At 44.7% G+C, this 23,619-nt stretch overlaps 1 protein-coding gene across 1 annotated transcript in view; it reads left to right on the top strand.

Annotated features, from left to right (window-relative positions):
* The window catches only part of LOC137377787 (sodium- and chloride-dependent neutral and basic amino acid transporter B(0+)-like), a 139,926-nt gene that overhangs the window by 5,800 nt on the left and 110,507 nt on the right, over window positions 1–23,619 (top strand). Inside the window, exon 2 of the mRNA XM_068047846.1 lies at window positions 20,323–20,476. Within this exon, the coding sequence (XP_067903947.1) occupies window positions 20,323–20,476 (154 nt within the window). The remainder of the gene's footprint in view (window positions 1–20,322; window positions 20,477–23,619) is intronic.

Here is a 23,619-nt window from a genome sequence, read left to right as displayed (position 1 = left end):
TAGCTGAGTAAGTAACTAAGGTAAGAAAGGTCATATATAGTAAGTAGTTTTTTTTAGGGAGTTCTGTAGTAACAAGGACAAGGGAAGAAGGGCCCCAGAGTAATTGATATTATTTGACATTAAGATCTTCCAGAAAGTTAATTTAGAGGGTTAAGTCATAGCAGGAGAGCTCAAAGCCATGGTGTGCTCCTCATGCTCCATGTCAGAGGCTGGGAACATTTCCAGTGCCCGGGACCGGCATGTGTGTCGGAAGTGTCTCCAGCTGCAGCTCTTGGAAGCCCGGGTTTCAGAGCTGGAGCGGCAGCTGGGGACACTGTGGAGCATCCGTGAGGCGGAGCGTATCATGGATAGCACGTATAGAGAGGTGATCACACCGCAGGCTCCGACATCACAGGCAGGAGGGGAATGGGTGACCACCAGGCAGAGCAAGAGGACTAGGCAGGCAGTGCAGGAGTCTCCTGTGGCTATTCCCCTGCAAAACAGATATACTGCTTTGGATACTGTTGGGGGGAATGGCCTCTCAGGGGAAAGCAGCAACAGCCCAATTCATTGCACCACAGTTGGCTCTGCTGCACAGGGGAGGAGAAAAAGTGTGGGAATGCAATAGTTATAGGGGATTCAATTGTAAAGGGAATAGATAGGCATTTCTGTGGCCACAAAAGAGACTCCAGAATGGTATGTTGCCTCCCTGGTTCTAGGGTCAAGGATGTCTCAGAATGGTTACAGGGCATTCTGAAGGGGGAAGGTGAACAGCCAGTGGTCGTGGTACACATTGGTACAAACGGCATAGGTAAAAAAAAAGGATGAGGTCCTAAAAGCAGAATACAGGGAGTTAGGAAGTAATTTGATAAGTAGGACCTCAAAGGTAGTGATCTCAGGATTACTACCAGTGCCACGTGCTAGTCAGAGTAGAAATAGCAGGATATATCGGATGAATCCGTGGCTGAAGAGATCGTGTGAGGGGGAGAGTTTTAGATTCCTGGGACATTGGGACTGGTTCTGGGGGAGGTGGGACTCGTACAGACTGGACGGGTTACACCTGGACGGGACTGGGACTGATGTCCTAGGGGAAGTATTTGCCGGAGTGGTTGGGGAGGGTTTAAACTAAAATGGCAGGGGGATGGGAACCTTTGCAAGGAGTCAGAGGAGGGGGGATCAAAGACAAGAACAAAAGACAGTAAGGGGAATAAGAAAAGTGATAGGCAGAGAAATCAAGGGCCAGAATCAAACAGGGCCACAGTGAAAAATAACGGGAAGACGACAAGTAATGTTAAAAAGACAAACCTTAAGTCTTTGTGCCTTAACACGCGGAGCATTCGCAATCAAGTGGATGAATTAATTGTGCAAATAGATGTAAACGGGTATGATATAGTCGGGATTACAGAGACATGGCTGCAAGGTTACCAGGGATGGGAAATGAACATCCAGGGATATACAGTATTTAGGAAGGACAGACAAAAAGCAAAAGGTGGTGGAGTTGCATTGCTGGTTAAAGAGGAAATTCACGCACTAGTGAGGAAAGATATTAGCTCTGATGATGTGGAATCTGTATGGGTAGAGCTTAGAAACACTAAGGGGGCAAAAAATATTAGTGGGGGTTGTATATAGACCCCCAAACAGTTGTGGTGATGTTGGGAATGGCATTAAACAGGAAATTAGAGACGTATGCGATAAACAAACGTCTGTAATTATGGGTGACTTTAATCTGCATATTGATTGGACAAATCAAATTAGTCACAATACCGTAGAGGAGGAATTCTTGGAGTGCAGACGGGATGGTTTTCTGGACCAATACGTTGAGGAACCAACTAGAGAACAGGCCATCCTAGACTGAGTATTGTGTAATGATAGAGGAATAATTGACAATCTAGTGATGCGAGACCCCTTGGAGCGACCATAATATGATAGAATTCTTCATCAAGATGGAGAGTGACGTGGTTGATTCTGAGACTTGGGTCCTGAATCTTAGTAAAGGAAACTGCGAAGGTATGAGGCGTGAGTTGGCTATGACGGGTTGGGAAGCGTTACTTAAAGGGTTGACGGTGGATAGGTAATGGCAAACATTTAAAGAGCGTATGGATGAACTGCAACATTTGTTTATCCCTTTCTGGCGCAGAAGTAAAATGGGAAAGGTAGCCAAACCATGGCTCACAAGGGAAATTAGAGATAGCATTAGATCCAAGGAAGAGGCATATAAATTTGCCAGAAAAAACAACAGACCTGAGGATTGGGAGCAGCTTAGAATTCAGCAAAGGAGGACCAAGGGATTGATTAAGAAGGGGAAAATAGTGTACGAGAGCAAGGTGCGGGGAACATAATAACTGACTGTGAAAGTTTCTATAGGTATGTGAAGAGAAAAAGATTAGTGGAGTCAAATGTAGGTCCATTACAGTCAGGAGCAGGGGAATTTATTATGGGGAACAAAGAAATGGCTGACCAACTAAATGCATACTTTGGTTCTGTCTTCACAAAGGAGGACACAAATATCATACCAGAAATGTTGGGTAACACAGGGCTTAGTGAGAGAGAGGAACTGAAGGAAATCAGTTTTAGTAGAGAAATGGTGTTGGGGAAATTGATGGGATTGAAGGCTGATAGATCCCCAGGGCCTGATGGTCTGCATCCCAGAGTACTTAAGGAAGTGGCCCTAGAAATAGTAGATGCATTGGTAGACATCTTCCAAGATTCTACAGACTCTGGAACAGTTCCTACAGATTGTAGGGTGGCTAATGTAACCCCACTCTTTAAAAAGAGAGGTAGAGAAAAAGCAGGGAATTATGGACCAGTCAGCCTGACGTAAGTAGTGGGGAAAATTCAAGAGTCCATTATCAAAGATTTTATAGCAGAGCACTTGGAGAACAGTGGTAGAATCGCACAGAGTCAGCATGGATTTACGAAAGGGAAATCATGCTTGACAAATCTACTAGAATTCTTCGAGAATCTAACTGGTAGAGTTGATAAGGAGGAGCCAGTGGATGTGGTTTATTTGGACTTTCAGAAGGCTTTCGACAAAGTCCCACATAAGAGATTAGCATGTAAAATTAAAGCGCATGGGATTGTGGGTAGTGTATTGCGATGGATAGAAAATTGGTTGGTAGACAGGAAACAAAGAGGAGGGATAAATGGGTCTTTTTCCAAATGGCAGGCAGTGACTAGTGGGGTACCGCAGGGATCGGTGCTCGGACCTCAGTTATTCACAATATATATTAATGATTTAGATGAGGGAACTAAATGTAATATCTCCAAATCTGCAGATGACACAAAAACTGGGTGGGAAGGTGAGTTATGAGGAGGATGCAGAGAGGCGTCAGGGTGATTTGGACATGTTGAGTGAGTGGGCAAATGCATGGCAGATGCAGTATATAATCTGGATAAATGTGAGGTTATCCACTTTGGTAGCAAAAACAGGAAGGCAGATTATTATCTGAAAGGCTATAAACTGAGAGAGGGAAATATGCAACAAAACCTGGGTGTTCTTGTACACCAATCGCTGAAGGTAAGCATGCAGGTGCAACAGGCGGTAAAAAAGGCAAATGGTGTGTTGGCCTTCATAGCGAGAGGATTCGAGTACAGGAGCAGGGGTGTCTTGCTGCAATTATACAGGGCCTTGGTGAGGCCACTATTGTGTGCAGTTTTGGTCTCCTTATCTGAGGAAAGATATTCTTGCTACAGAGGGAGTGCAGCGAAGGTTTACCAGACTGATTCCTGGGATGGCAGGACTGACGTATGAGGAGAGATTGAGTCGGTTAGGATTATATTCGCTGGAGTTCAGAAGAGTGAGGGAGGATCTCATAGAAACCTGCAAAATTCTAACAGGACTTGACAGGGTAGATGCAGGAAGGATGTTCCCGATGGTGGGGGAGTCCAGAACCAGAGGTCATAGTCTAAGGATACGGGGTAAACCTTTCAGGACTGAGATGAGCAGAAATTTCTTCATCCAGAGAGAGGTGAGCCTGTGGAATTCTCTATCACAGAAAGCAGTTGAGGACAAGACATTGTATGTTTTCAAGAAGGAGTTAGATATAGCTCTTGGGTCTAAAGGGATCAAAGGGTATGGGGCGAATGCGGGAACAGGCTGCTGAGTTGGATGATCAGCCATGATCATAATAAATGGCGGGGCAGGGCTCGAAGGGCTGAATGGCCTACTCCTGCTCCTGTTTTCTATGTTTCTATGGCTCCACCTGACTCCTGAGTCGTTTCTTCACCCGAGATCAACTTCTCTACCTGTGGTTTTGACCCAGTGCGCCATTAACCGTTGCTGGCCCCCATAAAAATCTCTTAGCCAATCCTGGACTGTCACCTGGCGCTGAAACTCAGAACTGATTGCTGGACCTGGATGTACCGATGTAGAGCAAAACACTTCTGTGGTGCGGTCTGAGAGGCTGCACGGATTTCTCACCGACTGTCTACATTATCTGTGGCTGGGGAACAGCTCCTGAGTTCAGTGCAGTCCCCTGACTTGATCTGCTGTTTTCCTGCCACCTCTCCATGAGGTAGGGAGATCTTCAAATTATTTTGGTCATTTTAACCTGTGCCACCAGGTTGTGTTGTTGTTGTATTTAGTACTGTAACAGGGACATTCTGTAGAAAGTCTCAGACTCAGGATAAGGTCAACTAAGAGTCATAGAGTTTTACAGCACAGAAACAGGCCCTTCGGCCCAAAGCGCCTGCACTGACCATCAAGCACCTATCCTAACTAATCTCATTTCCCAGCACTTGGCCCATTGCCTTGTAAGAAATGTTTATTACTTACATAATACTATATACACTCTCATCAAGCCTCCTAAGCTAGCATCCTTTGTGCTGCTCTCTCTTCTTCTCTCCAGCTGACCTCATGTGACATATGACATCATCACAATTACAGTGGGAGGAGTTCCTCTCACTGTCTTCAGCAGTAACCCTTTAAATCCTTACACTGCACTTTCAGTGGTGCAGGTTTGCTTTAAGTGATGCAGGTTAGCTTTAACAGTTAGCGGTTCAAGAAGGCAGCTCACCACCACCTTCTCAAGGACAATTATGGATGGACAATAAATGTTGGCCGAGCAAGTGACACCCACATCCCATGAACGAATTTAAAAAAAAGTTCAGCTTCAAGCTGTGCAATTTAGCTTTAAGCAGTGCAGGCTAGCTTTAAGTGGTGCAGTTTAACTTTAAGATAGGAAGAGGGATGAGGTCCTGAAAGCAGATTTTAGGGAGTTAGGAAGGAAATTAAAAAGCAGGACCTCAAGAGCAGTAATCTCAGGATTACTCCCAGTGCCATGTGCTGGAGCATCGGACGAGGAGGATTGATCGATTGAACACTTGGCTGGAGAATTGGTGGAGGAGGGAAGGAATCAAATTTCGGAGACATTGGGACCAGTTCTGGGGCAGGTGGGACCTGTACAAGATGAACAGGTTACAATTTAACAGGACTGGAACTAATATCCTTGCAGGGAGATTTGCTAGTGCTGTTTGGCGAGGGTTTAAACTCGCTTGTCAGGGGGACAGGAACTTGAGGGGTAGCTCAAATTGGAAGGAAGTAAAGCTGGTAACAGGAGGAAGAAAATTAGCAAGTGACATTTAAAGGCAGGAGAAACAAAGCTGAGCAACAACTAACCTTGGAATGCAGAATGTCAAGAAGGCAAGGTTAAGGGCACTCTACCTGAATGTATGCAGCATTCACAACTATGTAGATGACTTAAAGGCCCAAATAGAGGTAAATGGGTATGATCTAACTGCCATAACAGAAATGTGGCTGCAGGGTGACCAAGAATAGGAACTGAATATTGAAGGATATTCAACATTTAGGAAGGACAGGCAAAAAGGAAAAGGAGATGGTGTTGTACTGATAATAAGGGAATGAATCAGTACATGAGTAAGGGAGGATCTCAGATCAGAAGAACAAAATGTGGAATATGTTTGGGTGGAGCTATGAAACAGCAAGGGGCAGCAAACATTAGCAGGAGTTGTTTATAGGCCACCAAACAGTAGTGGTAGTGTGGGACATGGCATTAATCAGGAAATTGGAGAAGCATGTAGCATGGGTAATACAGTAATCATGTGTGACTTCAATCTGCATGCAGACTGGGTCAACCTCATGATCACAAATGCTGTGGAGGACAAGTTTCTGAAGTGTGTTAGGGATGGTTTTCTAGAGCAGTATGTTGAGGAACCGACTAGAGAAAAGGATATTTTAGATCTAGTATTATGTAATGAGAAAGGGCTCATAAATAATCTTGTTGTAAAGGTACCTTCAGGGATGAGCGATCATAATATGATAGAATTTTACATTGGTTAAAAGTGAGGTGGTTCAATCTGAAGCCAGGTGTTAAATTTGAACAAAGGAAATTATGACGGTCTGAGGGGCAAATTGACTGAGGTGGATTGGGAAAATACATGAAAAGGTGTGACAGTGCATAGACAATGGATAGTCTTCAAAGAATTATTACATAGTTTACAGCAACTATACATTCCTTCAAGGCACAAAAAACCCAAAAGTAAATGCAGTCAACCATGGCTTACAAAGGAAGTTCAAGATTGTATAAGATTAAAAAAAGGCCTATAAAGTTGCCAGAAATAGTAGTAAATCTGAGGATTGGGAGGATTTTAGAATACAGCAAAGAAGGACCAAGAAACTGATAAAGGGAGAATAGAATATGAATGTAAACAAGCAAAAAATGGACTGTAAATGCTTCCATAGGTACGTAAAAATGAAAAGTTTTGCTCAGATGAATGTGGGTCCATTACAGGCAGGGTCAGGAGAATCTATAATGGAGAACAGAGAAATGGCAGGGAAGCTAAATGATTACTTGGTGTCTGTCTTCACTGAGGAAGATACAAGAAATCTCCCAGAATTAGAGATCCAAGGAATGAGGAAGAATGAGGAATTGAAGGAAATTCATATTAGTAGGAAGGCTGTATCGGCAAAATTAATGGGACTGAAGGTTGATAAGTCCCCAGGACCTGATATTCTACATACCAGAGTGTTGAAAGAGATAGCTATGGAAATTGTGGATGCATTAGTGATTATCTTCCAAAATTCTATCGATTCTAGAACGGTTCTTGCAAATTGGTAGTAAATGTCAGCCCAGGATTTAAGAAGGGAGGGAAAGAGAAAACGGAACTACAGACCTGTTAGCCTTACATCAGTAGTAGGGAACATTTTAGAATCTATTCTAAAGGGTGTGATAAATGAACACTTGGTAATAATGATCTGATTGGGCATAGTCAACGTGGATTTATGAATGGGAAATCATGTTTGACGAACCTATTGGAGTTTTTTGAGGCTGCTACTGACAGATTTGATTGAGGGGCATGGTATACTAGGATTTTCAGAAGGCTTTTGATAAAGTCCCCCACAGGAGGTTGGTTAGCAAAATTAAAGCACATGGGATAGGAGGTAATGTACTGGCATGGATTAAGGATTGGTAACAGTCATAAAACAGAGTAGGAATAAACGGGTCATTCTCACGTTGTAGACTGTGACTAGTGGGGTACCATAAGGATCAGTACTTGGATCTCAGCTGTTCACAAGATATATCATTGATTTGGATGTGAAGACCAAATGTAATATTTCCAAGTTTGCGGAGGACACAAAATTTGGTGGGAATGTGTGTTGTGAGGAAGATGCAAAGTGGCTTCAAAGAGATTTGGGCATAATTAGTGAGTGGACAAAAATGTGGCAGACGGGATATAATATGGAAAAATGAGAGGTTATACCTTTTGGTAGGAGGAGTAGATGTGCAGAGTATTTCTTAAATGGTAAGAGATTAGAAAGTGTAGATGTACAAAGGGACATGGGTGTCCTTGTCAATAAGTCACTGAAAGCTAACCTGCAGGTGCAGCAAGCAATTAAGAAGACTAATGGTAGGTTAGCCTTTATCGTAAGAGGATTTGAGTACCGGAGTAATGAAGTCTTGCTTGAATTGTATAGAACCTTGGTTATACCGCTCTTGGAGTACTGTGTGCGGCTTTGGTCCCCTTACCTTACGAAGGATATTATTGCCATTGAAGGAGTGCAACAGACTTGTTCCCGGGATGTCGGGACTGTCCTATGAAGAGAGATTGAGGAAACTGGGCCCGTATTCTCTACCATTTCGGAGAATGTATGGTGATCTCATAAAAACCTAAAAAATACTTAAAGAGACAGACAGGGTAGATGCAGGTAAAATGTTTCCCCTGGTTGGGCAGTCTAGAACCAGGGGACACAATTTCAAAATAAGGTGGAAGCCACTGAGGACAGAGATGAGGAGAAATTTCTTCACTCAGAGAGTTGTGAATTTTTGGATTTGTCTACCCCAGAGGGCTGTGTAAGCTCAGTCATTGAATATAGTGAAAGCCAGACCTGCTGAGTGATTCCAGCATTTCTTGTTTTTGTTTCAGATTTCCAGCATCCGCAGTATTTTGCTTTTATTTTAGTGTTTAATTCACTGCCACTTCTCTTCCAGGAATGCCTACCTTAAAGAAGTTCTGCTCTTCTATATTTGTCAGTTCCGAAGAAGGGTCACTGACCCGAAACGTTAACTCTGCTTCTCTTTCCACAGATGCTGCCAGACCTGCTGAGTGATTCCAGCATTTCTTGTTTTTGTTTCAGATTTCCAGCATCCGCAGTATTTTGCTTTTATTTAAGTAGTCCAACTAGCTTTAAGTGGTGCAGTTTATCTTTAAGCAGTGCAGGCTAGCTTTAAGCACAGCCATTTATCTTTAAGGAGTGCAGTCTAGCTTTCAGTGGTGCAAACTAGCTTTAAATGGTGGAGACGAGCTTTAAATGGTGCGAGCAATTTATGGCTTTGGATCCCAGGCTGATGCGTTCGACCAATCAACAGTGCGGTTACTGCTGGCTCACGCAGCTATCATGGAAATGAGCAGGCAGCACCAAGTGGTTGTGGTCTCTGGAGTACTGAGTTCTGTGAGCAAGCTGTCAGTGAGTGCTGGATTCGTTTGTGATCGGGGGTGGGGGGCTTGTGAGCCTGCAGGATTCACAAGGCCAGAAAGGGGAGTCCGCAAAACAGTGCTAGTGCAGGTGACTACAAGCAAGGCAAAGCTGGAGATGGGATTAAGCTACTCCGAGATAGGGTCGTGTAGCAATGAGGATCATCATCCTCAGCATCAGATGCAGGCAACTGTGCACGAGGAGAGCAAAGGAGAGGAACAAGGGGCAGGAAGACAACGAAGGCAGTACCCTCAGCATAGAGTGTACCACCAAAGAGTAAGCTACCTTCAACTGTCAGAGAATCAGTGCTGCAGGAGACTGTGCTTATCCAGGCAGATGGTTTCTGAGGAAGATCTCACAGCTCACAGGACTGGTGGCCATGAACTGGCAGTAGCTGTTAAAGTCACTGTGGCTTTGACCTCTTTGCCTCTGGATCGTTCCAAGGATTGGCAGTGGAACTTGATGGTGTCTCTCAAACTGCTGCATACCGTTACATGAGGCAGGTCCTGTTTGTGAGAGCAGGGGATGACATTGACTTTCAAATGGATGAGGCATTGCAGGCACAAGGGCAGTGGGATTCACCTCAATAGCTGGATTTTCGCAGGTGCAGAGCATCATCGATGGCACCCATGTGACCATCAAGGCTCCGAATGAGCAGCCAGGACAATTTCTCAGTCGGAAGAGTTTCTACTCCCTAAATGTTCAGCTGATCTGTGACCAAAACAAGTGTTTTTTGTATGTGTTTGCACACGCTATCCTGGCAGCTGCCATGACGCCTTCATCCTTCAGCAATTGTGGGTGACGCTGCTTGTTATGACACCACTGGGATTCCATGGATGGCTTCTAGGGAATAAGGGATATTCCGTGAAGAGATAGCTAATGACACCTCTGTGTGCCCCTGCAATGGAGCCACAGACACGCTTCAAGCGCAGCCATCTGCTCAAAAGGACCACCATCGAGCAGGCCATCAGGCTTCTGAGGATTCGGTTCCAATGCCTTGACCAGTCATGTGGCGCCCTCCAGTACACTTCCACAAAAGTCTCGCACAGTGTGGTGGTCTGCTGTGTGCTACATAACATGGCCTTCCAGAGAGGTGTGGACATTGAAGAGGATGAAATGTTGGGAGTGGGTACAGTTCATCATAGAATGAGGGTGAGAATGAGGAGGAGGAGGAAGATGCAGAGTAGAACGGTGCCCATACTGTGCAGGGAGATCACCGTGGCCACCTCACAAATGGAAGTACAGATCAGGATGACGTGGACGCAAGGGCCAATCTGATCCAGGCAGGTTTCACTGGAGCACAGTCATCCAGCAGGACTGTGTGATCTGGTACTCACTTTGCTCTGAATGTGAGAACACACTGACAATACACACAACTTTGATTAGTTCCATTCTTATCACAAATGGATGGATAACATCTCTGCAGCATTTGCAGTGTTCAAACTCACATCCGATTGTGTCTCATGCCCACTTCTTCCCTCCTTAGGACCCCACTCCTGGAGTTTACAGTTTTATGATTCTTTTACTTGAGGTGAATGAGAAATTACACAGTACACTCACAAGTTCTGTTTATCAGGTTTTATTGTATCTTCAAGGCAGATTCAAAACCACCGCTGCCACACAATCTAAAGTTAGTTATAAAAATGTTACAATGCGAGCAGTACACCAATAATGTTATAAGAGATAAGCATACGTACAACCAACAAAGGTGATTTAGCTGCTCCTGCTGAGATTACTGGCCAAATCACTTCCTTCTGGCTGCAGCAATGAGGTTCCTTTAACTTTTTATACCTTTTTTTTCAATAGCAGACAGGATGATAAACTAACAGGACCTCACAGTTCATTAAAAATCTTTCGTAATATGAATTATCCAATGGAGGGTTGAATTTTTTGTTTGAACCATGGAGTAAAAGCCCACCCTGACATTGTCCAGTTTCTCATGCTTCCTTTATCACTTTCTGTTTCTGTGGATGATTTTGTTTTTATAACTTCCTGAAACAGGCACCTCCAGTATTCACACTATCCTTTTTAGAGGCCTCATTGTTTGAAATTGCCCTGTTATCAGTCTGTTATGAACAGTTATTCATTCTCATTTCTTATAAGCCAGCAAGCATAAACACTTAAGAACATAAGAAATAGGAGCATGAATAGGTCATTCGATCCCTCAAGCCTGCTCTGCCATTCAATAAGATCATTGCTGATCTAATTTTGGCCTTTATTTCACTTTCCCGTCTGTCCTCCATAACCCTTGATTCCCTTGTCAATCAAATATCTAACTCAGCCTTGAATATATTCAATGACCCAGCCTCCACTGTTCACAGGGGAAGAGAATTCCAAAGATTAATGGCCCTTTCAGAGAATAAATCCCTTCTCATCTCCGTCTTGAATAGAAAACCCCTTATTCTAAAACTGTGCCCTCTAGTTCTAGATTCCCCCACAAAGAGAAATACCCTCTCAGCATCTGCCCTATCAAGTCCCCTCAGAATCTTATACATTTCAATAAGATCACCTCTAAATCTTCTAAATCCCAATGAGTACAAGCCTAATCTGCTGAAGCTTACCTCATAAGATAAACTCATCATTGCAGGAATCAGCCTAGTAAACCTTCTCTGAAAATCTTCTAATGCAAGTATCTCCCTTCTTAAATAAGTTGACCAAAACTGTGCACAGTACTCTAGATGTGGTTTCACCAATGCCCTGTACAGTTGAAGCAAGACTTCCCTACTTTTATACGGCAATCAAGGCCAACATTCCATTTGCCTTCTTAATTACTTGCTGTACCTGCTTGCTGACTTTTTGTAATTCATAGACAAGGACACCCAGATCCCTCTGTACTGCAGCATTCTGCAGTCTCTCTCAATGTAAATAACATTCCACTTTTCTAATCTTCCTGTTAAATTGACCAATATCACATTTTCCTACATTATACCCCATCTGACAATTTTTGCCCACTCACTTAACCTATCTCTATCTCTTTGCAAACACATTATGTCCTCCTCACATCTTGCTTTCCTACCTATCTTTGTATCGTTCGCAAATTTGGCTACAATACACTTGGTCCCCTCCATCCAAGTCATCCAAGTCATTAATATAGATTGTAAATATTTGAGGCCCCAGCACTGATACCTGTGGCACTCCACAAGTTACAGTTTGCCATTCTGAAAATGACCCATTTATCCCAACTCTCTGTTTCCTGTTAGTTAGCCAGTTCTCTATCCATGCTAATATATCGTCCCTAACACCATGAGCTCTTTTCTTGTGTAGCAATCTATTATGTGGCACCTTACTGAATGCCTTTTGGAAATCCAAATACACAACCGGCAGGCCCTTCATATGCATATGCAAATTACACTAAATGAGGTGCAAATAAACTTACCTGCAGGTGGCAGCCGTCCCACGCCGATTTTACAGCCGCCATTCATGCTTCGCACCTGGTGGGGAGGCGAGAGGAATAAAATTTTCAGGGCGGAAGGGGTGGGGGAACAAGGGAAACAGATTTAATTGGCTGTGTGAATGGTGGGAAGTGGTTAGAGGCCAAATGTTAGAGGGTTGGGGAGAAAATTTCAGGATGGGAATAAAGTATTTTTTGACAATAAGTGTCACTTCAATGACCATTGGGCAGGTTGGGGAAGGGCATCCAAATCTTGAATTATATGCCTGTAAAAATTAAAATTAATTCTGAGACCTTTAAAAATGGTGCCAGCGCCTGCGTGGTGGCATCAGACACTGCAGCAGTCGCCCCTCTACGTCATTGGGGGCGGTCGCTCCGCCCCCTCTTTTTAAATGCGCTCCCGCACGTAATATCGCGGAGGCTCCTCGGTGCCACTGCAGAGTGCCGTGCGCGATTAAAATTCAGCCCCACATCTACTGGTTTACCTTGATTAACTCTGCTTGTTATGTCCTCAAAGACCTCTAATAAATGTGTCAAACACGATTTCCCTTCCACATAACTATGTTGACTCAGCTTGATTGTATTGTGATTTTCTATACGTCCTACTACTACCTCTTTAATAATGGATTCTCGCATTTTCCCAATGACAGATATTCAGCTAACTAGCCTATTGTTCCTGCTTTCTGTCTCCCTCCTTTCTTGAACAGAAGTGTTACATTTGAGGTTTTCCATTCTGCTAGGACCTTTCCAGAATCTAGAAATTTTGGAATATTACAACCAATGCATTAACTATCTCTGCAGCCACTTCCTTTAAGACCCTTGGATGCAGGCCATCAGGTCCAGGGGACTTGTCAGCCTTTAGTCCCATTAGTGTTCCCATTATTTTTTCAGTAGTGATAGTGATTGTTTTAAGTTCCTCCCTCCCTTTTGCTTCCTGATTTTCTCCTATTCTTGGGATGCATTTTTGTGTTTTCTACTGTGAAGGCAGATACAAAATACTTGTTCAAAGTGACTGCTATTGCCTCATTTCCCATTGTTAATTCCCCAGTCTCACCCTCTAAGAGACCAATGCTCACTTTAGCTACTCTTTTCTTTTTTATTTTATATATTTGTTGAAGCTTTTACTGTCTGCTCTTCTATTTCTTGCTAGTTTTCTCTCATACTCCAATTTCTCCCTCTTTACTTTTTTACAGTTGTCCTTCGCCAGTTTCTAAAATTTTCTCAATTTTCTGGCCTACCACTAATCTTGGCAGTATTGTCTGCCTTTTCTTTTAACTTGATACCACCTTTAACTTCCTTAGTTATCCATGGATGGTGCATCCTTCTGGTAGAGTCTTTCTTTCTCAATGGAATATACCTTTGTTGAGAGTTATGAAAAATTTCCATAAATGTCTGCCATTGCTTCTGTAACATTTTACCTTTTTAACCTATTTTCCCAGTCCACTTTAGCCAACTCTATCTTCATGCCCTTGTAATTGCCTTTGTTTAAGTTTAATATGCAAATTTTATGGACTGACATTTCACCCCCTCAAACTGAATTTGAAGTTCTATCAAGTTATGATCACTCTTAGCTAGAGGATCCTTTATTATGAGATCTTTAATTAATTCTTTCTTATTACACATTACCAGGTCCAACATAGCCTGGTCCCTGATAGATTCCAGAATGTATTATTCTAAGAAACTGTCCCAAATATACTCTATGAACTCATTCTCCAGTCTACCTTTGCCAATTTGATTTGTGCAATCGAAGTGAAGATGAAAATCTCCCATGATTATTGCTATACCTTTCCTGCCAAACCCCATTACTTCTTGATTTATTCTCTGTCTAACTTTGTAGCTACTGTTAGGGGGCCTATAAAGTAGTCACAAGCAGTGATTTCTTTCCTTTGCTATTTCTTATCTCTACCCAAACTGATTCTACATCTTGATCATCTGAACCAAGATTATTTCTCACTTAACACAGCTTTTCAGTGTGGTTGTATGTTGCTTTTCGGGAAGTTTGCTTAATCTGTGAAAAAGGAGGGTCAGTATTTCGGGTTATTTTGAAAAAGTCTTTTTGCCTAACAAAGTGTGTGGGTACATCGAATTTGACACAGGGGGCACTCCTCCAATGTAAGTAGGCAATTTTTCAAACATGAGTCATTAGCTATCCTGATCATAATATCATAAGATCACAAGAAATAGGAGCAGGAGAAGGCCATTTGGCCCCTCGAGCCTGCCTGCCATAATCATTGAGTCCCCTGTTGATCAAAAATCTGCAACTCAAAGTTGAATATATTCAATGACCCAGCTGCCACTGTTCCCTGGGGAAGAGAATTCCAAAGATTAATGGCCCTCTGAGAGAAAAAAATTCTCCTCATCACCGTCTTCAATAGGAGACCCCTTGTTTTTAAACTGTGCCCCCTAGTTCGAGCTTTCCCCATCTACCCTGTCAAGCCCCATCAAAAGATTATACGTTTCAATAAGATCACCTCTGATTCTTCTAAACTCCAATGAGTATTGTTATGGCCAGGTGGGTGATGGTGTGGCTGCTTTCCACTGTTCACCTCCCAAATGACCACAGACAGTGGATTTCTTTAAATTAGTGTTTCAGGCCTGTGTTTTGTGCCAAATAAACAGACAGTGATAGGTTTTCTTGTAGGTTTAAAAACTGAAGATTAAATATATATTGATCAATATTCATCCCCCGAAATGTTTGCAACAGCACCCATGCATGAATTCACTCTCACAGGCACACACAAGAGAAGAAAAAAGGAAAAGGGTAAGAGGTGTTAAGAATTAAAGGTGTAAAAGTCTGTTGTTTCAAGAAAACCTGTGGGATCCTCTCGGAAGGTAAGTTTTAAAGTTGCAGGCCTGTTTGCTGGTTGTCTTGTATTTGCTGGGTTGCTGAAGATTGCTGGTGATTCACCAATTTAAAGACTGTGCTGTTCTTATTTCAGTTTTCACAGGTGGAGGAGTGGTTTTTAACAAGGGATTCTATTTTCTCTGCTGCAGTTGGCTTTCAACTTTTCTCAGCAGGGCTCAAATGCTACCTGGAAGTGGTCACTCTCTCTCTCTCTTAGCCTTGTGCTGGAATTCAAAATGGCTTTCGATGTTTCCCGTGTGGCTGGAGAGACTAGACTGAAAGTGATGACTTGATGACTGAACTGGAAAGAATTCTTTGTTCAATAGCTTTTGATGGCCCCATTTTGATAATGTGAAGGCTGTTCACACTGTATTATGGTAAAGGGTAGCTGGAGCCATGGAGGGCTGAATTTTATGCTCCACTAGAAGACAGGTTTTTGAGTGGGGGAACAGAGAATCAGTGTGGAGTCATCTGCCATGGAACTTGACACCATAATGCTGTGTTCCGATTCTGTTGGAGGTGGCAAAGTGCCGCAGTGGCACTTCTGCACCGCCACACTGGCATTGGCATTTACGTATGATAAACACAATTTCAATCTTTAGCATACAACTGAATCCAAATAAAAGCGAACTTACCAGGTGTCCGCAATCTCGTCTCCACGGATGTAGTGACATGGACATTGGCTCAGTCAGCTGTTGCCTCTAATGGTTTACATAGGGATGCTGCAGATGTGGACTGGTGCACAGCAGGTGAACGAGAGTGATATGTGGCTTGCAGAGCTCATGTCGATTCCTATGGAGCAGACAGCCTTTGTCTGATAAGTCACTTCCATACATCCCTAGTTCACTGCTCGCCCTGCGTGCAGAGCCTGGGTGCCATCTGTCCTCCCATGCGTCTTTCATGTTATAGGTCCTCAGCGTCCTAACAGTCCGAGGAGAAATCCTGTTGACGTCTCTCGTCACCATGCCAACCTGGCCCCTATTGGGTGCGTAGTTGTGCAGAGCAGCAAAGAAAGGAGCTTGAATTTTTGGCCTGTAGTACAGGGCATCACCCTAACCATCCAGGCATTGGAGGCGCTCTTTAAAAATTCCTATCTCCTGCTCAATGCTGGCTCATGTATCTCAGTGGCTGGCGTTGTATCTCTCCTCTGCAGCAGTGGTGGAGTCTCTCACCGGTGTCAGGAGCCATGTTTGCAAAGGATAGCCCTTATCTCCAAGAAGCCACCCCTCCATCTGAGCCAGTTCAGAGAACAGCAGTGGCAGCTGGGACTGGCGCAAGACCCAGGTGTCATGGCAGCGGCCTGAGAAGCAGTCACAGATTCGCTTCACCTAGATTGAGGAGGCTCCTTTAATGGTGAGGTCCGCAGGCGGTAGCCTGGCAGGGGCCCTGATGGCCACATGAGTGCAGTCTATGAACATTAAAACCTATGGTTCTCTTGCAATGGTGCCAGAACCAATGGCCCTCTGGGCCTGGCTGTGAGAGTCTGTCCTGAAGCGGACAGACTCACTGGCCCTCCGGTGCAGGGCATTGGTAACCTCCCTGATGCAGCGGAGCACTGCCAACTCTGTGACCCCACTGAGGTCTCTGGTGGGCCCCTAAAAGGCTGCAGAGGCGTCAGGCTTGAGAACCACAGTCACGATGAGGAACAAAGGCATAGGATGCCCACCGGAATCCATGGGCTGCAGATCATCCTTGAGCAGGGCACAGAGACGTGTCACCACCCTCTCTACATGCGCAATCTCCTCTGACACTGGTGCTCTGACATCTGATGGCATGTCATGTGGGGCCTGTAGATGCACAGCAACCGTAATGGCGGGCTCCACTTGGGGGCTGCTGCTCACGACCGGGTGCCTCCACGTGGATCACACCTGCCTGTTGGTATTGCCTCTGGTGCATACAGATCCTCAAGTGCAGAGGATCACACAATGTAGGATCAGCCATACCTATTTCCAATAAATAAAGTTGAACCCTGCATGCATTCAAAGGTTCCTAAAAGGGCATGGATTGGTATTGACGGGTACATCAGCTGCTTTCCTGGATCAACTATGTGGCATGCCACGGCATTGCCCATCTTGACCAACAATCATCTTGGCACAGCATAACCACAGCAAGATCCTACCAGCTGAATCTATTGCCCCCACCATCCATAACACCTAATGCTCCTGCTCTTTCTGGCACCCTCCCCACACACAGGGTGCCTAGTGTGCCATTGCCGTCTCACAAACACAGAGTGCACACTGTTAAGAGAGGGATGGTACACGTACCTCCCTTCATGCCAGCACAGCTTTCCCTCCAGTAATCCCAGACACCCTCCCATTCAGAATGCAGAGTGAGACCCCTGCATATCCCGCCTCCCTCCTCTCTTCCAGAATTCAGAGTTAGGCCCTTGCATATCCGCCCCCTGTCCCTCCTCCCTTCCAAAATGCAGAGTTAGACCCCTGTGTATCCCCCCTCCCTCCTCCCATCCGTAATGCAGAGTGAGGACACACCGACTTTCCAGATTGTGAACGGGACGGCACGTGACGGCCGCCTGTTCAGCGATAAATCCGGCCGTGTCGGTGGAGAGGCGGCAGGGTACATAATCAGCATTGGTAAATAATAATTGCCATATGTTGATTGTGGTGCCGCCGTCATGTGGTGGGGGACCGCACCAAGGTCCCGCTGCTGCCGGTAATATGCTGCAGGCCCTTCTCAACATCGCGGGTCAAGGCGGGCCTCTCCCCGCAGCATTTTACCAACCCCCCACGCTGTGCTCGTGACGTCGAGGGACCGGTAAATATCAGCCCCCTGTGTGTCTGCGACACAACAGAACCACAAATGTACAGCTGAACTGACACCAGTCTGTTATCCTGCATTGAAAATAAACCACCTGGAACAGAAAGTCTCAGTTTAACTGGAGCACAGAGTCTCAGTGTAACTGGAGCACAGAGTCTCAGTGTGACTGGAACAGAGAGTCTCAGTATAACTGGAGCAGAGAGTCTCAGTGTAACTGGAGCAGAGAGTCTCAGTGTAACTGGGACAGAGAGTTTCAGTGTAACTGGAGCACAGAGTCTCAGTGTGACTGGAACAGAGAGTCTCAGTGTAACTGGAGCAGAGAGTCTCAGTGTAACTGGGACAGAGAGTTTCAGTGTAACTGGAGCACAGAGTCTCAGTGTGACTGGAACAGAGAGTCTCAGTATAACTGGAGCAGAGAGTCTCAGTGTAATTGGGACAGAGAGTTTCAGTGTAACTGGAGCAGAGAGTTTTAGTGTAACTGGAGCAGAGAGTCTCAGTGTGACTGGAACAGAGAGTCTCAGTGTGACTGGAACAGAGAGTCTCAGTGTAACTGGAACAGAGAGTCTCAGTGTGACTGGAACAGAGAGTCTCAGTGTAACTGGGACAGAGAGTCTCAGTGTAACTGGGACAGAGAGTTTTAGTGTAACTGGAGCAGAGAGTCTCAGTGTGACTGGGACAGAGAGTTTCAGTGTAACTGGAGCAGAGAGTCTCAGTGTGACTGGAACAGAGAGTTAAATCCTGTTAAAGTAAGACCAGGTGAAAGCAAAAAGGGAATCCCCAGACCTCTTTCTCACCTGGTTGCAACACCTTCCACTCACTCTCTCTTGCTCTGTCTTTCACTCTTTCCCTCTCTTTCTGTGTTTCCACCCCTTCTGTGTTGCTCCCTACCCTCTCTGTGCTCGCCTCCTCTTTATGTTGTCACACCCTTTTTACGTTTTCTATCCTCTCTGTGTTTTTCTCTCCCCTCTCTGTTGTTCCCTCCCCCCCCCAATCATGTCATCTACCTCTCTGTTTCTTCCTCCCTCATCATTGCCCCTTCCCTGTGTCATCTCCCCATGTTGTTCGTCCCCCCCTACTCTGTTGTTCCCCTCTCTGTTTTGTCCCCAGTGTTGTTCCCGCTCTCTATGACCTTTCCTCGCTCTCTGTCCCCCATCTCTCTCTCTATCCCCCCTCTTTGTGTTTCTCCTTCTCTTTGTTTGTCCCTCCATCTCTCTGACAGTTGCTGAAAGTGGGAACTGACAGCAGAGCAGCTTTGCGGTTGTCCAACTTTACAAAAAGATCACAACTGTCAGTTTTAGAGTTGATAGGTGCTGAGAGCAGGAATGGCCACCTCCAAACTTCAGACAGCTGAAGGGCTTTTCCGGTGGGCTTTCAAAAAAAAGGAACCCACAGGAAAGCCACAAAGCAGTCCGAAGTTCGGAAGCCACTACTTCTGTCAGATGTGAAACTTTTTTAAAAGTCGGTCCAGTTGGAACGAAGAAGCCAATGGCTGATTTCCAAAATCCCAATGTCAGAAATCCTCCATTTGGTGGAAATTTCTCATCTCTGAAATTACCAGTCACGGACATCAATTTTTTTTTTACCATGTATGGTATCCATGTACGGACATGTTGCTGACACCTGATTGGAACAGACTGTCCCATATTTGTACAAACAATCAGAGGACTAATTTGCCTGAGCTCTTGATTGGTGCAGTTTCACTCGGTGCTATCCCCTTTAAATATTGCCGCTGTTGTCAAACCTGTTGATGCAGAAGAATGGCACTTTGATACTGAATACAGTGAAACTAATGCAAGTAACCTGCAATAGGGTTACTTATTATGGAAATGGATTTATTAACAGAAGAAATACTGTGGGAACTTGATATCACCAGACCCTGAGTAAACAGAACTACTCCCTTTTAAACAGAGTAAGGGACCGGTTTCGCACTGTGGAAGAGTCATTACCTGGTGAGAAGCTGAATCATTAACCAAAGTCCCGGGGCAGTGCAAAGTTTGAACACTTTTGGATGAAAGCATCCTCCTCAATGTTTACATTCAACGCCTGAACAAGTGGAAGAATCATTCGTCATTGTCCCAAAAATGGACAATAGGGAATTGGCTTTTTCTAGGTTCTCACAGAATGGCCACAAAATGCATCCTCCAGTTGACATGATGAGTATTTGATCAAAACATGCCACTAAACTCATAGAAAACCCAGATGTGCTGATGATTTGTGGATTTAGGTTGTTGTGAATTAAAGTTCTCTGTGGGGTTCTGGGTGTTTTTAAACTACCAAACAATTGCAGCTAAATGGAGAACAACACAGTGCATGTGTAGTGGGTGAAAACTGTACTTTTTGCTTGAGGTCTATTCTGACAAAGTCTAATTTCTGAGTCAGTTGTTTCCTCTTTTCCCCCAGGCTGTAAACAAAGAACATGTGGGTGAAAGTGACGAGAATGTGGAGCGAGGGAACTGGTCCTCGAAGACTGACTACTTGCTCTCAGTGATCGGCAGTGCTGTGGGTCTGGGCAATGTCTGGAGATTCCCTTACCTGGCTTACAGAAATGGAGGAGGTACTGTAGTGAAATCCAGAATACAGGGCAGAGAAAGGCTGAAATAAATTCATTGATTTATAAAGAATATTTCATTCAATGTACTGTACTAGGTAAATAGTACAAAGCTGAACATTGTTGAAATATGGAACAATGAATTGAATCTCACAGCTTTAAATTTTTGTCTATTCATCAAACCTTTTTTTCTGGGGATGTGGGTGATGTGACAAGGTGGTATTTATTACCCATTCCTCGTCTAACCATCTCCCCTTGACATTCAACGGCATTGAATCCCTCGCTATCAACATCCTGGGGGGTTACCATTGATCAGAAACTGAACTGGAGTAGCCATATAAATACTATGGCTACAAGAGCAGGTCAGAGACTAGGAATCCTGCAGTGAGTAACTCACCTCCTGACTCCCCAAAGCCTGTCCACCATCTACAAGGCACAAGTCAGGAGTGTGATGGAATACTTGCCTGGATGTGTGCAGCTCCAACAGCACTCAAGAAGCTTGACACCATCCAGGACAAAGCAGCCCGATTGATTGGCACCCCATCCACATTCACTCCGTCCACCACTGATGCACAGTGGCAGCAGTGCGCACCATCTATAAGATAAAATGAATAATAAAAAAATAGTTGCTCTGAGGGCAGTCAGAGATAGTCACATGGTGTGGAACTGGAGCCATGTGTAGGTCAGTCCAGGTAGGGGTGGCAGTGATCTTTTCAGCTGAGGACATTAGTAAATCAGTTGGGTTTTCACAACACTCCATTACCTGCTTTTGTCATTTTTTAGTTGCAGTCCACAGATTCCCAGATTTATTGAATTCAATTTCACAGTTTGTCTTGTCGGGATTTGAACCTGTGGACTGTAGGGTCCTAGTCCAGTACTTGCACCACTGCACTTAGAGCTTCTCCATGATTCCCTTACCTGACTTGCAAAACTGTAGGAGGTATTGTTCACCAGGACGTTACCAGGGATGAGGGACCTCAGTGATGAGGAGAGGTTGGAAATGTTAGAACTGTTCTCCTTCGAGAAGAAAAGTTTCAGCAGTGACATAAAAGGTTTTCAAGATGATGAGCTGTTTTAAGAGAGTAGATAGAGAAAACCTGTTCTTTATGGCAAGTGGGGCAATAACCAGACTTCAGAGATTTAAAATCATTGACAAACAATCTAGAGTGGAAATGAGGAGAAATGCTTTCACTTGGAAAGTTGTCGGGATCTGGAACACAGAACCTGAAAAGGTGGGGGAAGAAGATTCTATAACTACTTTTCAAAGGGAGTTGGGCAGAGACTTGAGGATGAGGAACATACATGATTTTGGACAAAAAGTAGGGATTTGGGACAAAACATGACTGCTCGTTCAAAGAGACAACACAGGCACAATGGGCAGAATAGGGTTCTTTTGTGCTGGAAATTTCTGCTGTTCTTTGATTCTATGATTAGCTGGAGAATAGAGAATGAATAAAATGATTATTCCCCCAATCCCTTCCACAGGTAAAGGTGGAAAGTTCATGTATGGGCAACTGCGACCTGTTGTCTGCAATTCCTGTACCAAAGACTTGCAGGTGATCGGAAAGTTGGCTGTTATAAATTGCCCCTAGTGTAGGTAGGTGGTAGGGCATATGGGATTACTGCAGGGTTAGTATAAATGGGTGGTTGTTGGTCGGCACAGAATCGGTGGGCCGAAGGGCCTGTTTCAGTGCTGTATCTCTAAATAAATAAAATAATAAATAAAAATTTAAAAAATAAATAAATAAATGTGGACACTTCATGTCTATTGGGCACCACATGTGTTGGAAGCTGCTTTAGCTTGAGGGGCAGCTGGAGTCACCGCAGAGAAACAGGGAGCCAGAGAGTTTCTTGGATTATATTTTCCAGGAGGTTGTCATCACACAGGCATTAAGAGTAGTTGGGCGGCCATCCAGAAGTCCATGAAAAGGCAGGAGGTGCAAGAGTCTTTGGGTGTGTTATACCTTTTTTTCAAGTGATACAGCACTGAAACAGGCCCTTCGGCCCACTGAGTCTGTGCCAACCAACAACCACCCATTTATACTAATCCTACATTAATCCCATATTCCCTACCACATCCCCACCATTCTCCTACCACCTACCTACACTTTCTTTTGGGCCTCCTTATCTCGAGAGACAATGGATACGCGCCTGGAGGTGGTCAGTGGTTTGTGAAGCAGCGCCTGGAGTGGCTATAAAGGCCAATTCTGGAGTGACAGGCTCTTCCACAGGTGCTGCAGAGAAATTTGTTTGTTGGGGCTGTTGCACAGTTGGCTCTCCCCTTGCGCCTCTGACTTTTTTCCTGCCAACTACTAAGTCTCTTCGACTCGCCACAATTTAGCCCTGTCTTTATGGCTGCCCGCCAGCTCTGGCGAATGCTGGCAACTGACTCCCACGACTTGTGATCAATGTCACACGATTTCATGTCGCGTTTGCAGACGTCTTTATAACGGAGACATGGACGGCCGGTGGGTCTGATACCAGTGGCGAGCTCGCTGTACAATGTGTCTTTGGGGATCCTGCCATCTTCCATGCGGCTCACATGGCCAAGCCATCTCAAGCGCCGCTGACTCAGTAGTGTGTATAAGCTGGGGATGTTGGCCGCTTCAAGGACTTCTGTGTTGGAGATATAGTCCTGCCACCTGATGCCAAGTATTCTCCGAAGGCAGCGAAGATGGAATGAATTGAGACGTCGCTCTTGGCTGGCATACGTTGTCCAGGCCTCGCTGCCGTAGAGCAAGGTACTGAGGACACAGGCCTGATACACTCGGACTTTTGTGTTCCGTGTCAGTGCGCCATTTTCCCACACTCTCTTGGCCAGTCTGAACATAGCAGTGGAAGCCTTACCCATGCGCTTGTTGATTTCTGCATCTAGAGACAGGTTACTGGTGATAGTTGAGCCTAGGTAGGTGAACTCTTGAACCACTTCCAGAGCGTGGTCGCCAATATTGATGGATGGAGCATTTCTGACATCCTGCCCCATGATGTTCGTTTTCTTGAGGCTGATGGTTAGGCCAAATTCATTGCAGGCAGACGCAAACCTGTCGATGAGACTCTGCAGGCATTCTTCAGTGTGAGATGTTAAAGCAGCATCGTCAGCAAAGAGGAGTTCTCTGATGAGGACTTTCCGTACTTTGGACTTCGCTCTT

Source organism: Heterodontus francisci, chromosome 15 (assembly GCF_036365525.1).
Source record: "Heterodontus francisci isolate sHetFra1 chromosome 15, sHetFra1.hap1, whole genome shotgun sequence".
NCBI classification, from domain to species: Eukaryota; Metazoa; Chordata; class Chondrichthyes; order Heterodontiformes; family Heterodontidae; genus Heterodontus; species Heterodontus francisci.
Note: the sequence above shows the minus strand (reverse complement) of the source record. Positions and strands in the feature narration are given on the sequence as shown.